Raw genomic sequence first — 15,952 nt, 5'->3', positions numbered from 1 at the left:
TAACTTGAGATGAAATGCTTAGGAAGCCTTTCCAATAGACAGATATGACCTACGGATGCTTCTCACCTAGGCATGCTCCTCAGTGATCGGTGGTGACTGGTGGAGGGTTTCTCTGGCCTCATGAAGCTTTCTCTCTGCAAGGTTGAAGGTCCCAGTGAGAAGATGGGGAGGGTGGAATATGGCTTTGACGGCAATCGCATCTGTTGTGAGAACAGCCAAAGGAACACGTGAAGCAGCATTACCAAAGATTACAGATTTTTAAGAAGGGACAAACCGTACGTTTATTTACTTACTTTTTTGCAACACTGTGAGCATACAGGCCTGCGTAGGAAAGTGAGAGCATGAATCCAATTGGGAAAAATTATATTTAAATAAAGAATAAGAAATGAACATTTTCAAGAGTTAGAATCCTGCCCCATCCCATTAAAAAAGCATTTTTATTTTTATAGCTTCTTGAAAATACTAACTTCAGAAGATAAAAGGGCTAAACAATAACAACAGCTAAAAACAAAACAGGGAAAATGAAGTAACCCTTTTTTCTCTAAAGGATCATCCTTTGGTAAGTGACACAAGAAGGTCAGTGATTCCACATATCTCCAGACTTACTGTCTCACTGTTCAACTTAAAATTTTTCATTTTGTCAGCAAATGATTCATCCCTTCTCCCCTCTCCAGTCCCCTAAAAGTAATGCAAAAGGTCATATATTCTTCTGTCTTGAAATATTTTCCCCAACAATAGACAATTTGAAGCTGTTGATGGGGGAGTCTGAATAAAATCTACCTCACCCTCCCATGAGCATAAAAAAATAAACAAGTGCTTCTCTCACTTTTACCAAAGAATTTCAGTCTAAGGAAGTAGTTCTGCACTTAGGTGGGAACAGTTTTTACACACTTTTTTTTTTTTAACCTCAGCTGTAATTACAGAAATAAAAAAACAATAAACACTCTGCAGCAGAATTACTGGGAGGTTTCTAATGTATAAATCCTTATATTTCACTCTGAAAAGGTAGTTATTTATTATCAGATATCAAATATTTACCTCTTACAGAACTGACAAGTGTAAGACCAGGTAAAGAAAGAAAACCTTCTTGTTCGACAGCAAAAGCAGAGCTAAAAGAAGAACAGAGGAGTTCACAATTTTAGACAAAGTCCTGCACAGTGATGAGTTCATCCACCAGTAAGACCACAGTTACAGTACTGCATCCAGTGCTGGGGTCCACACTTCCAAGAGGATATTGAAAAGAACGATCCAGAATTTTATCTTTACATATTTAGAAATACTCTTTTAATTGCCAGCCTAAATTAAATAATTGCTTATTTTTACTCCTCCCTCACTGGTGTTTATAGCATTGCTATAGAAAAAATAACAGCAAAGTAAGAGTAACGACAGCAAGGAAGAATAACTAATATAACTGAGGAACACAAAAACAAATGGGCTTAGGTTCAGCCATGAGTAAATTTGGGCTGGAAATTAGACTGTTCCTAACAGTCTGTATCAGGTTCTGGAACACCAAGTGGTTGCCTGTGATAACATTTGATGATTTTCTTCCAGTCCTACGTTCTTGAAAACTAGAGGAGGTCCAGAAAAGAACTGTAATAGCAACCTTACTTAAGGAAAACCTATTTTACAGTGAGATAACAAAGCCATTCTATATAGTTTATCCAAGGGAGGTAAGGATCACAGCTTAACAACATTTACGTGAAGAAAAGGCAATGAACAATGAAGAGCATTTTAATGAAGCACAGGATGACATACTGAGATCTAAAGACTGGGAGGCAAGACTAGACAAATTTGTTTAGAAATAAAAATGAACAATTTTAATAGCAGGAGTTAATTAAACAAAGCATCTACTTACTCTGGAATTTGATAAAACCTCATTATTAAGTTTTATAGACCATGACAATATGCAATGGCTGAATTTAATGGGTGGATTTTTAAGATTCTGGTCCCCTCTGCCTTAAAAATATTAAATCTTCTAAATAAATCTACACACATTAGACAGGTAGTCCTATAGTTAAAATATATTTTGAAGTAAAAATATATGTGTTGATGATGTTCAAGAAGCACAAGTCAAAAGGAGGGGGAAAAGGACGCTACTTCTATTGGTAAATACCAATTAGCAATCTGCAGCTCACAGAAAGAAAAGGTATTAGTCACTGCGTTCGCTAACATGAAACCTTCTTCTTGGGTCACATGTTGCCTGACTTCTTGTGAAGGTTCTCATTCCCTTTTGCTTGATACACAGACCTCTGAATATCAGGGCTACAGCTCACAAATCCCCAGTAGCAGTATGAATTAACACATCTTCAGATACCAGGGTGAAATATTTCTGTTCGTTTCATAATGCAGAAAAAAACAAACCAACAATTCGCAGACAGAAATCAGTAGATGCAAGTAGCAAAAGCTGTCAGAGACTATATTTAAAAGGGAACTATAGTTAAAAGGGAGTTATTGCTCTTACTGAGGAAAGTATTCACAGCCAGGAATGGAAAGAGGTCACTGGCCAATTTAAAGAATATTACTGAGATTCTGGTTCACAAAAAAGTCGTCAAGAAATCAGATTTGGGACTGACATTTAGGATTCTTTTGATTTTCAGGTACTTGAAGTTCTCTAGAGTGCTTTCAAAGTATGTATACAAAAATGCCATTGCAAAGCTCAAGCTGCTGGTTAGCACAGTGAGCCCTGCCTGCAGGGTCCATTGCCTCAGGGAGGTGGGACCTGAAGACACATCTCAAAGGACCTGGAGACTCTGAAGAGGTGGCTCACTTTTTTGGGCTCTAAAAGCTGGAAGACGGAAGTCAGGCATGGACAGAAAAAAAAAATCCTAAACCAAGAAGAGAGACCCAATCTTTAACCAGACACCACTAAGTTCAGTAATGTGAGAAAACTTGTTATGGGGTCACACAAAATATAACTGTGTTCCCACTCTAAAAACGGGAAACAAGTCAAGCGGGGGAATATTCTGTTGATTTTGGGGAAGGAGAGGATTCATACCAAAAAATCTGCTGTAATTTCCTACTGCTAGTTGTAGTTCTATTTTCTGGAATAAAAATGCTAAGTAATACTGCAGAAGGCATGGGGACTGAAAACACTTCAGTCAGCAAACATTAAAACATACATGCACAGATATGCTCTGATTACTGCAAATGCTACTGCATTTTTATAGAAGATCTAAACAAATAAGCTATTTCTATCAAAAGCTTTGATGTTTTCAGCATATATTTTAAGGAACTGCTCCATATGTTATACGTTTAGGGGGATGTTTGGTGGGTATTTCTGCTTTTTCTCCCATGCACTGTGCAAAACAAGGGGATCTGAGTAGTGAGCTCGGATTGCAGTTCCCAGCTTGCCGTTGTGGGGACATGCGCGGGAGGTGTGTGTGGCTGGCCCCCCTCAACAGGCTTCAGAGCCCCCGCTGGTGCAGGCATACCTTCCCTTTCTTGAGAGCGGTGTAGACATCTTTATACTGCTGGTACTTTTCCAGCTCTGCCTTCACCAGCACCTGACGGATGTGCATGACTTCCTCCACCGTCAGAGCGAGACACTCCACGGGGTAACAGAACTCCTCCTGGAAGCCAAAAAATCCATATTATTTTGAAGCCAAAGCACTTCCTTCCAGACTTCAACCTAGAAAGCCAGCCACCTGGTTAGTAACTCCAGAAATCGAGTGTTTCTCCCCTCAAACTGGAATAGCATTGGCACATTCATGGGCATCACATGAGTTTCAAGCCAGCTGAGACTGTGTAAGTGTGCTCTAAATGGTCTGATGTTCAGCCTTCACAACAGTGAGAGTTTTCTTCATTTTTCCTCCTCAAACCACCCAGCACTGACCCTTCCCTCTATTTGTCTTTTGTTTTGAAGATCTGTTTTAACCAATTAACATTTAGGTTTATAGTTTGAAAGGGAAAAGGTAATTTGGCACATGGTATTACTTGGGAATCTTCTGTCTGAAGACAAGCAATTTCTCTGAGACTTTGTGGTGCCCAAGGTGGCCAAGGAAAATTGTTAGTAGCCCATTCTAGCAAACATTTTTATTCAGTGGTACCACATTTTGGTGCTCACATAATCAGAATCCCACCAGACCTACAAAAATACATTGTGGCTAAGGCAGAAAGGTTCTCCTTTCTGCTGCCAGGACAGTAACAACAGCAATTTAAACTTTATAGAGTAATCTTCAAATATAAAGCATGAGAATTGGTTATCCAATACTGCATTATTAATGGCAAAAAATGAAATACAGACTGATTATAAAACAACCTCCCACCTATGAAATTTCTGTATGTTTTGTACTACAGCATTTAGGAGAATACTGAGTACAGAACTCCTGGTTTTGGTACCACAGAATAAAAATCATCCCCCCAATTTGTAATCCAGCCCCGCAGTTGATTACACAGGTCCAACAGAAAGACAGAAACCTCCATGGGAATTCCCATCACTTTATGCCTAGTGAACCTTTTCAGCTAGCCCAGAGGGGCTACTGTGCTGAACTGACAGTGACAAGTAACGCGCTCTGCATGCACGAAGGAAATGTCTCCTGCAAGCACAAAGACTTTGCTGACAGTTTAGAGATCTCATTTATAAATCAAAGCTGTGATTCACATGAGTTGTGAAATGTTCAATTTACATGAACTTAGAGTTCCTTTCTGTCTTTCCATTAGATTTAAAAGAAAATCTTTCTACGTTGCAGACCTGGCAAACATTAGCATTTAGGAACCACCACATTTTTAAAAACTGTTGTCTTACCTATCTAGAAAGGGAACACAAAGAAACTTCACTCTGTTTAAAGTACCCCACAAAAGACTAGAATTGAGTTAACTTTGTTAGATTTGTCAGCTAAACCTTTGGGGTATATTCCCTCACTAGTTTTCTGGAAAACACAAACTGTCAAAAGCAACTGCAATTTCCTTTGAGGTGCAAAACCCCACAGCCACACAAAATAACTTTGGTTCATTAGGAGCAACTTCCTAGCTAACCAGCAGCTATCAGCATCTCATTTGGGGTCTTTTCCATAGCAACCGCCTGGCTGCAGAGAAAGCGCAGCTGGCGGCCGGGGCACCCCGCAAGAGGAAGTGGGTGGGAAAGCACCAAGCACACAACACCCGCAAAACCCCTCACTTCTGCATCGTGGGAGACTGCGAAGCCCCCTGCGCTGAATGAAGCCCACTCAATGTTTTTAGTCAATCAGAGCTTTAAGTCCTTTAGAAATTGACTTCTTACGTGAAGGCACTTCCTTCCCCCTCCTGAACAACCATTCCTTTAATTTATGGGCCGATGCCGTCAGTGAACACTGCTGCTTTGGAAGTGGTCTGTAGATCTACTGTGGGGTGTAGAGCAGGTACTAGGGGAATAGTGGGGGTCTGTTGTGGTACCAATTAAAAGTGCTTACCACTACAGCAAACAGAAATAGCCAGCAGGCAAGGGGGGAAACATAGAAAATGTTCACATGTTTAAATGCTAATGTTTTAATTCCAGAGGTTACACAAGGACAACAAAATGTTAATGCAACATTAAAAGAAAGATAAATATTATGCTGATTTCGGAAAACTGCTTGATTTTCTTTTTCCTTTTCAGAATAGAAATAAGTACATGAGAAAATCTTTAGTTTTAGCTTTGAGACATTTAAATTAATCAAAATTAAACTAAGCACTGACTAAACTTCATTAAACAATTATGCTTTGGAGTTATTGCTCAAACTTTCAACAGTAATCTATACCCAGGTTAGGCAGCTTCAAGTGTGAGAACTTAAGTTCTCTGCAACACTCGCATACAACAGAACATATTAAAGACAAATCAGGGTTTGAATGGTCTTGACTTTTGGGAATTGTACTCAACATTTATTTTAATATGAAAGATAATTCAGTATTCTTATTTTTAAAGGAAAAAAATATTATTAAAAAAATACTGTTTTGAAGTTTCCATAACCCTCATGAGAATTTGTTTAACACTGACTGTGAAATCCTAATATATATACCATAAGAGCTTAAGGTGTATGTATACAGCTACTACTTTTTACTCAGGAAAAACAGGTACTAAGTACTAAATATCCATAGTGTGAAATAAAGGGCTTTGTAGGTCATTCTCAGCATACACTCACCTAATAGGTCCTTATGACCAACACATTTTCACACTAATATATCTCTTGCAAAACTTCTCATTAGGGGATGACACTCGGCATTCAAATGAGCTGCTCAACTGAAGTGCAATATGAACTAGTGCTGGATTGGCCACCAAATTCTGCAATTCACAATTAGTCAAGCACTCTAAAGTCTTCATGCTTTGCAGACTAAAATTTTCTAAAAAGTAAGATGGATATCTGAACTATAATCTCTCCTGCAACAGGTTTCATGCTTTCAATTTTTGGTTGGGACAAGAAAAAGAAGGAAAAATTTAAATTATTGATGGTCAATGTGGCATAGGGGTTAAAGAATCAGCTTTTCTTTTTAGTACATTTGCCTACCCTGGTACATAGCTATTAATTATTCTGCAAGTTCTGATAAGTAAGTGTGCTGAGGAACAAAACGATATTTAGGTTTTCAAGTAAAAAAGGTTGCAAATGCCCTTCCATTCTACATGATATATCTTGTTAGACCCACAAAAGCTTAATCTTTTTAACATAGTCCATGAATTACAATAATTCTGCTGGATTTTTGCTGCAGGATCTTCATGTGCTGTAACATTTAAGGTCTGTCCCATTGATAATCTTGTGATGTTGCATTTTTAGTTTGCTGTCCTTTCAGAACTGATTTCTTTTCCCTGTGAGGTGATTGAAGACACACATAAATATCCTACGCACATTGAAATCAATGTCAATCAGGTGCAATGTCCCAGCCTAAGCTTTAATTCTTGCCACAGCTTAGGAAGTGCTCCCCTAAGAGGGAACATGCTGGTGAAGGTGAATTCCAAAGCCAGCAAAAAGAGGCAAACCTTTGCGGGTTTCCACCTGCTGGCAAAAGCTCTCTCACAGAGATAGTACATAGCCCCTGCCACCCCGCACATGGCTGCTTCAACGGGATGAGAGCTGAGCAGAGAAGCTGTTTGCATAGCTGAAAAAAGTGGTCTGAAAGTCATCCTTGGAAATAAACTGGTTATCCTAGGAACCTGAACAATAGATAGGAAGCAGAGAAGCGAATGCTGTGTGTAAATGAAACCATTAACTTTGGTCCTTTGGATCACGAAAATAATGATAATAATGATCATCACCATCATAATTATTATTATTTAAAAAGCAAACAAACTACAAAGGAATTCATATGCACACCTCAAGACACTGGGTTCATCTCACTGATTAAACAACGAGTTAGCTCTCAAGGGTAAGCACACCACCAGACCGGATCCTGAAAAACAGCACTGAGCTGTCCTGCCGTGGTTACGCCTTTCCATTTGGCACTCGTAGGGTAACACAGTGAAAGGACTATGTTTGGCATCTTTCCAAGTTTGTTTCCCCTCCCCACCTCCTTAGCTCTAATCCCCTCTGTCTGATGAGATGCCACATCACAAAACCGTAGTTAGTATGCAAGGCAGGCCAGCTTCTCGCTAATCCTGCTAAGAGACTGTAGCAAAGTCCTGCCTGTTTTCAGTGGCACTGAGGGCTATTTATTGACGAGGCCTCTTTCACCTTGAAGAGAAACTGCAGCCACAGGAGCAGATGATAAGAAATGAAGCTCCATCAGTCCTGGAGGAAGGGATGAAGAAGTGTAAAATCAAATAAAAAGTAAATAATATTCTGCACTTATTTAGAAGCGTTCACTCAAGGAACTGCAATGTTACAAATGCAGCATCTGGCGCAGCCTCTGAAAGAAGCTGGCATCCTCTGGGGAAGGAAAGATGCTGCAGTAAGTCAAAGTGTGGAACCGGGCTGGTGCCAGCGTATCAGAAACCATCTACTAAAATTAAAAACAACAGAAGTATTGTGGGAGTTGTCTGTCACACCCTAGAGGGAACTATTGCCAAGATTAAGAATTAGCTCTCTAGGCATCAAATAAACCAGATTCTTATTAAAGGAACATCATTTCACTACTGATTTTCCTTGTTTTTCACTTCATAGCCAAAACCAAGTTAGGTGACAGCTCTGAAGCAAAAAACAAAGCAAACCAACCAACCAAAAAAAACCAAACTAGCAAAACCTGTCCCAGACTTTCTAAAACATTAAGCAACATCACTCAAGAATTCTGCAGATGTCTTCCCGCCACGTTTGGATGATTTATCTAATGACTTTTTCTCCCTTTCCTTTAATATTTTTTTATGGGGGAGTGGAATAATTGAACAAATTCTTCTGCAATGGTTTTACTTCATACATATCTTTCTAGGCATATGCCAGTAAACAGACTGACAGAAGGAAAACACAAACGTGGTCAAAAAGGTCCTGTTAAGAATTTGGTTCAGCTATTTAAAATAATGGCCTCATATAAGATTTTTAAGTTCCATGATCCCCTCAAATACATGAGATGAGATCGATGTTATGATGTAACATATTTAGATACATTAAAAACATGAAAGAATAAATGCCTCACTGTAACATACAATGCTTTCCCCCATCCTCCCTTTAAATAATGTGTCTGTGAATGACCATGGACCTATCAGAAAATAAATCTTGTGCTTCCACATATAGTGAGTGCTGCAGATGATGACAGAGCAGTCCATTTTATACTGATAATATCTGGAAACATATGCTCAAGGAACCCTCCAGCTCAGGTCTTGGGCAATATGTTATTCTCCAAGTTAACATTTGCAGAAGAATTCTACTTGTGCTGTGCATTTAGCAACACTTTACTACCTGCCCTTCACCTGGAATAAGAAACTATATTCTAGCTGGAAAGATGTAATAAACAAAATCCACTAGAACCTCTGAAAAGAAGTGGAGGAAACAAGTTGTGAGAGCATTTGGAGATAATTCTGTTACAGTTCAACTTCATCATCTAATAGTTTTGGATCTGGGCCACCATCTCTTGGGCCAACAAGAACACTCTTCAAAGCCCATTAATGCCATTGTACCAAAAGATGRGGCAAATGAATATTGCCTTCCTTTCAAAACTTGAATGTGTTTATCAATTTCTCTATTCACCAGCACCTCATGGGGCATACTGGGAAACCCTGCTGGTAGGAAAAGAGACAAGGAACATATCCTGCATGAAATGACAAAGCACTAATCAGTGTGTCAGCATAAAAGAACCAGGATTTCATACCCTTTGCCACTTATACTCCGTTGGAAAACAGCCCTTAATTAAAGCTAATTGATCAAATGTACTGTACTTTCTTTTCAAGTAGCAGTACAGGTTTTTGCCTCGGTGACTTCAACAAAGCAGCGTAGTCAAACCTTGATTTGGATTACTGAAAGAGCTTTCACATGTATAAACATTAACCACACAAGTTCTTAAGGTGGGAAGAAAAGAAACCATTCCATCCATTTGTTCATCCATTAATGAAAACATTTCCAACAACTGAAAAACAAAATAGATCCACTGCTTTGGAATCATCTCTATTCAAATGGAAATTCAGTTATTTGAAGCACATCTGTTTCGACAACATTTTGAAATAAAAGCAAGGCATGTGGTTTTACCTACATAGTCCTGATCACAGTGCAAATGTTTTCTGAGGCACCTGCACGTGGGATTTTGGATCAATATGCTAGAGAAACAAAGTTCAAATCTTGATTTCAAAATGTCCTTAGTAGCCAAGGGCTGTTTCTGAATTGAGGAGTTTTCTCTGAGTCAAGTTCTAATCACACTGAAGCCAAGTTTTAATTTTCATTATACTCTTAGCACGCCTCTTTTTCTCTCTCCTACCACTCACTGCACTTACAAGCGATCTGGAGCTCTGCTTTGAAGGTGGTAGGAACTGTCTCACATTGGTTGGTGTTTCCTTTTCAATGGAGTGTCGCCTCTGAGGTGGCTGCCGTCTCTCCGGCTGCGGTGTAGAGGATATTGGCAAGAACTTTGGAGGCACTAAAGATTAAACCGGTAGAAATAATTAGCTCTCATAAGAAAGACTGTTGGAAAACATTGTTCTGTACTCAAAACAGCTGTCATTTTGATACAATTCCTCCTACTGGTGGCTGAAGTTATGCACACACACACACAGCATTTTCAGTACAGTCTGTTAGATGGATCACATTTTCAAGACTGAAAGAACAGGAATACTCATAAAAACAGCACATATAGACATGCTACTTCCAATCACCAGTGTATGCACCACTGTACCATTCAGTGTTTCAACATATTGGCTTATCCAACTTATTCACCACTGGCACAGAAAATACACGAGTAGATTACACATTTCATGAGTGAAACACTCTGAAAAAAAATTAAAATATTGTTACACAGTAACACCTACAATAACTGTAACTGAAAGAAAGAGAACAGATCCTGCCCTCTCCCCAGTAAGTACTTTTCTTATTAGGAAAACTGGTGATTGCTAGGTGTCTTTCAAACAAGTACATCCACTGAAATGCTGACAAAGGTGCAGGAAACTAGTCTTAGGGCAAAATGTGTTTTTGTAGCAACAAAGTCTTTTATGAGCACAGCCAAACTACCCCCTATTCACTAATCTGACTTCCTCTGCAGTTCCATATCAAATTCAAGATCCCAGTTGTTCTCTTTAGACTTATATAGTGTTGGCCTGAAATTTATATAAGACTGCTTAAAACTCTGATATAAAGACATCACTCCACAGCAACACTCCTTGGCACTGTTGAATTCTCTAAATAAGCCCGAAGCCCAACTATGCAGAACAGGAATTTTTGCAAACACTAGTATAGGGACCTGGTACGTCTCCACCTTGCCCTGGGAACTGGAAATCATAAATACATAACAACTGATACATTAATGTTACCTCACTTCCTCTGCAAGGCCTAAATGAATAATTTTCTGTTGTTTTGAGCCAAAAGTTAAGTGGAAACATATTTTCTTGTGTAGGCTGACCAATTCCCCTCTTTCAAACTGGAAGTCATAGGAACCACAAAGGACATACAGTGCTGTATTCTAATATCATGCATAAACATTTGGCTGAAAAGCATGTACACAGTTTTTCTGAATATGTTGGTAAACTGAAAATAAATAAGGGGCTACAGGAGTCTACACTGCTGTAAAATTGTCTTCATGAATTAACTGAGTTAATGTCACTGCAGGCCAAAGTTAAGAACTGATCTTTCCTTTCCAACACACTGTCTCAAGAAAATGCCTGTTCATGCTCTTCCTGCTAATTCTAGGACAAAAATGCTGTTTTGTCCAAGAATGTTTTAACAATGTTTTTCTACTCTTAAAATACCTGTACTTGTTTCTCTTGTCTTCAGAAATTTGAAACCTTCTGTTTCACAAAGATATCCCATATTGGATAGTACAGGCTAATGCCTTCCAGTCATTAATCAGACTTGACCTATTCAGCAGGCTCTAGGCCTGCTGAAYAAGCTTTACAGACTTATTCCATTAACACTACTCAGCTTGAGCTTTCTATAAAAGAGTTTGAGACAAAGTGCATATAACAGAAGGCAACAGAAGTAGGGAAAAGCAGCTGCTGTGCTCTCCTCTAATCAAACTCACTCTTTCTGCTGCTGGTGCCTTCCTGAAAGGGGTCTTCCATCTGGGAGGGGGAAATGCTGCTGCTACTTGCTGATTTGTGCACTGACTCCTCCTGTGTGGAAACAAGAAGAAAAGAAATATAAGTCCTCAGAGATTTTTTTTTTGTCATATTGCTTCTTATCACACAGAAAACACAAACTATCAAAGGAATATTACACCATGAAATCACTCAAAATTCTAGAAGTACTGAGAAAAATGTTGGCTCTAAGCAGCACCGAGTAAATGGAATTTTCTAAGCTCAACTTTTTCAGAAACTGAATAAATAGTCTCCGTTTGGAATTCAGTGTATTTAATTATATCCTAAAAGAACAGGATCAGAAAAGAGGTGGATCAATTCATTGTAATCTGTTACTTTTCCTCAAGTGACTGCTCATGGTATTTGGGACCTTCTAAGGATTTGTAACTACAAGGGATAAATTAACTCAACTTCGTATCTCAGACTAGCAAGGAATCAGCACTTGGATTTCTCTGGCCTCCAGTGGAGTGAGACCCACTCCTATATACAAGTGACTCAGGTAAAGAGGAATTAATCAGATCTCCACTTCACTGTTCTTTAATCCCTAATCCTGCTGTGTTTCTCCTTCCTTTGGTATCTTAAAGAAATCTTATTCATTACATAAGTAGGTTTCATCACAACAGCCAACAGCAATTCCCGCAAGATGAACGAAAATGAAACAGGCTTTGACTAACACCTTTCAGCTATCAAAGGAGTTATGCCACCCAAAATAACAAATCCTTTGTCTTCACCTAAAATCTCTGTCTTCAGCCACCAGATCACTGCGGGAGCCTCCCAAAGGAACAGAGTTGAAGGACTGACTGTGAATGCTATTTAGTTCTAATGGGAATGCTTTTAACCAAAGGCATTTGCATCGTTTAAGTTGTCACGTTTAACAGATCAAACAAGGGATATGCTCTAAAAGCCAGCAAAGAGCTGAGCTTCTCTGTCACAGACTTCTTTAGTTACATGAATTGCAAGCAGGAAAATCTCCACTAACCAAAATAATGCCTTCTTGGGTAATAGAAAATCAGGAAAGAAAAGCCAACAGGATCATCTCAATGAACACCACGCATCTCACAGGACAGAGGCCTTTACAAATTCCCACCAGGTGATCTGTGCTTAATGCTGAGCTTGAGGATAGGCACTGTGCTGTAACTGTGCCCATCTACATGCCACAAAACAACATTACTCAGAGAGACTCAAACCAGCCCCGATCCCCAAACAATACATTCACTTTAACATATGCAGTACATCCCTGCAAAACAGTTGCAATGAGAAACTTGTAGAGAAATTTGAGGAGCGCATTTAGCTACATCAGCTGTACTGCTACCAGAACCCAGTAAAATTTATTCAGAGCTAGCTCAGAGATCTTTACACATCACTGCCTCAGGCCACATGGTCACCCTAGAAGGCCAATGGAGAATTTGCAAGATAACTGGATGCACTGAACTTTAAAAGCAGTACAGCAGTGTTCACAAGACAACAGTGACACATTTAAACTTTGTGAAGGAGAATAATCACCGTTTGAAGTGAACTGCTCYAAAGTAAATTTTTTACTTTGTAGAAGTCAAGTTATTGCTGAGTGAAAGATTACTTTTCCATTGCCAAAGAAGCTAAAAAGCTAAAACGAAGAACTAAGTAGTCTACCTGTCAGTTAAAAAAATAATCATGTGGCCATGCTTCTCATTTCTACAAATAAAAGCAGCCGGTGTTTCAGAGCAGGCTTGCTGAGCAGTAGCTGGGGGACGGCTGGCTCTGGGCACAGCCTAGGCACCCCTCGTTCTAGAGAAGTCTCTCATTCTGGTGGATCCTATCTAGTCCTGACCAAAAATTATGACTGTTTCAGATAGTTTTTGGCATCTTACACCGTGAAGTTTCATAAAAGACTGAATGATTACATAAAAGTCTAAATCATCACTCAAGAGTCTCTCTAGTAAGTTTGTGTACATGGATTTCTAGTTTTCTGTTTTCCTTTTTCTTCCACCTTTCCTGTGTCTGAAACACTGGTGGTGGGGAGAAGGGAGATAAAATAAGTTGAACAATTGAAAATATCAAGATACTAAAGAAATTTTTAAGGTAAAATTGCAAAATAGTGATAAGGGAACTTTTCATATGATATACTAATTTTGATAACAGCCATCTTTCAATGGAAAGAAATAGCTAAAAATTGTTGACTATTCTTCATTCCACTTTTGAATCCAAGGTGGATGTGATGTCTCAATCACATGCTGCAAAGCTACGTAACACACAGACATCTCTATTTGGCAAAACTTTGCAAAAGTTTTCCAGTTACCTCACTAGTAATGAAAATATTAAACTGTGTTGCGACCACTTGAGGAATGTTTTCTTGAGGATTTCTGGTAGCTATCCTAGGAGTCATGAAAAAACAGTGAAACAGAAATGAACAGAAATAGAGGAATAAGGCGCTTCTCTCCAGTAAAGATCTACAAGAAGGATCCCAGGGGCGACCCTTCCTGTTCTAAAGAATGGGAGGGAATGAACTGTCAGAGCCGGTGGATGCGTACAAAAAATAGTAAGTATAATCAACTCAGGGAGCATGGAAGCCAGCAGTGTGTTAAATTTAATGCATCATCCTGCTTACACAACAGGTATTCCAGGTTTGCCATTTCAAATTACTTTTTCTGTGTACAAACACAAGCTGAAAATGCTGTTACTGTCCCATGATTTTTCAAGAACGGAAGGCTTTTTTGAGAGTGAAATCTTGTGCAGGAATTACAGATGAATCTTCCCACATACAGTAACTGTTGTTTTTTATGGTGGACAATATGACATTTTACAGTCAAGGTTGCATCAACTCAATATCCTGGACTGCAGACTTCTGCACAGAGCTAAACAATTAGAATTTTACTTGTACTGAGAAAGCTGCAGCTTCAAAGGCATCACCTTAAAGCATCTGAAAGTGCTACTGATGTGATTTTCATCCATAAATACCTATGGCTTCCTTAGGAAAATGTAATTTTTATAGCTGTATCAAAAATGGGTATTAGATTGCTACTTCTCTTAGCCACACAGAGCAAGATGGCACATCCTGCTCCCCTTCTGAAACTGTGATTGTAGTGGCAATGCAGAAAAAAGCAAGGACAGAAGGTAGAAACTGTTTATACAATATTCAGCCTTGCAAGCAAATGGGCATCAAACCTTTCCTTTCACCTCTGGCTGGGAATACTGAGTGCTGGGGCGTAGTCAGCATCACAGCGCAGCTGAGAGAAGAACAAAGGGGAAGCAGGGGAAAAAAATGTGACTGTGTCACAGCTCATTTGGAGGTCTGCAGCTCAGCAGCACCGATGCTCGCAGCCTGTAATTTAGGGCATAACATAGTCATAATTTAACAGCCAGTGAGTAACTCTAAATAGGTTAAGCTCAATTCAAATTGCAAGCAGAGAGGTGGCTGAGTAGTTCATAGGCAATCAGGACAACACAACACACTTTTTTTTTTTTACATTATGTACAAAGTAAAAGCAAATAAATAAGACATTTTGACAGTGCACTTCTTCCAAGGTTCTGTGTCCAATCCTCTTTGCCAGCTTGGAAAATTTCACCCAAACTCCCTCCAGTTTGTCTATTTACACTGCTTTAGCACTGTGCCTGAGCCCCAACCAGTACTCTGCTGGGTATTTTAATCGTCTTAATTGCTTCGCCAGCTACTTCTGCTAACTCAGATGAGTATGACATCTGTTCTTTGTGACAGCACTACGTGGCTGATTTATTTTCAATTTATCTTTTGCTGTATGCCCCAGAGCTTTCTCTGTGTGACTTTGCTTGCCTACACAGTAGTCTCTAATCGATACTCATAGTCACACAATTTATTTTTTCTTCCTAGAAGGAACACTTCACATTTCCCTTTAAAGAATTTCCTTTTATTGATTTCTGCTCATTTTTCTACGCCAAATATCATGTTGCATTAGCTCTGGGATGCACTGAGCTACAAGCTGGGAAACTATGAGTTCAAGATCCAACTCCTTCATTGACAACACTTCATATCCTTGCATCCTGCCCATCTCCATTAATACTAACAAAACCTCATACAGTTGCCACTGTAATTTTAAAGACTGCTGAGAGATTTCAGAATGTAAATCTCTTCTGCTTTCAGACTGGATGCACCAAAGTATGTACCCACAGAAGTCACCCATAGGATAACCCCTAATACAACGAGATGCAACCTTTCACTGGTCCCAAAAGTATGCATCAAAGAGAGACATTTCTCCCCACATATATTTCTCCACAGCCCCCTTATCTCTCAGCTTGGATGCCTTTGTAAGTACCCTGCGGGGAAACCCATCCCTCCCCATTTACTAGAGAGGGAGAGACAGGGAAAACTGCCTTCCCTAGGCTAAAATTAGCCTCTGTGAATAAACTCTG

General features: G+C 39.3%; 1 protein-coding gene across 5 annotated transcripts in view; it reads right to left on the bottom strand.

Moving 5' to 3' along the window:
- The window catches only part of SPIRE1 (spire type actin nucleation factor 1), a 137,197-nt gene that overhangs the window by 8,656 nt on the left and 112,589 nt on the right, over window positions 1-15,952 (bottom strand). For 3 of the 5 annotated variants that reach the window (XM_026063035.1, XM_026063033.1, XM_026063034.1), the window contains 6 exons: window positions 11,536-11,626; window positions 9,800-9,942; window positions 3,432-3,569; window positions 1,039-1,109; window positions 294-321; window positions 67-200 (listed from right to left, as the gene is read on the bottom strand). In XM_026063035.1, the coding sequence (XP_025918820.1) occupies window positions 67-200; window positions 294-321; window positions 1,039-1,109; window positions 3,432-3,569; window positions 9,800-9,942; window positions 11,536-11,626 (605 nt within the window). Of the gene's footprint in view, window positions 1-66; window positions 201-293; window positions 322-418; window positions 679-1,038; window positions 1,110-3,431; window positions 3,570-9,799; window positions 9,943-11,535; window positions 11,627-15,952 lie in introns of those variants that run through there. The other 2 variants (XR_003253028.1, XM_026063036.1) reach the window with 2 other exon arrangements.

This window comes from Apteryx rowi, unplaced genomic scaffold (assembly GCF_003343035.1).
Source record: "Apteryx rowi isolate R43461 unplaced genomic scaffold, aptRow1 scaffold_199, whole genome shotgun sequence".
NCBI classification, from domain to species: domain Eukaryota; kingdom Metazoa; phylum Chordata; class Aves; order Apterygiformes; family Apterygidae; genus Apteryx; species Apteryx rowi.
This window is presented reverse-complemented; position numbering and strand designations above follow the sequence as displayed.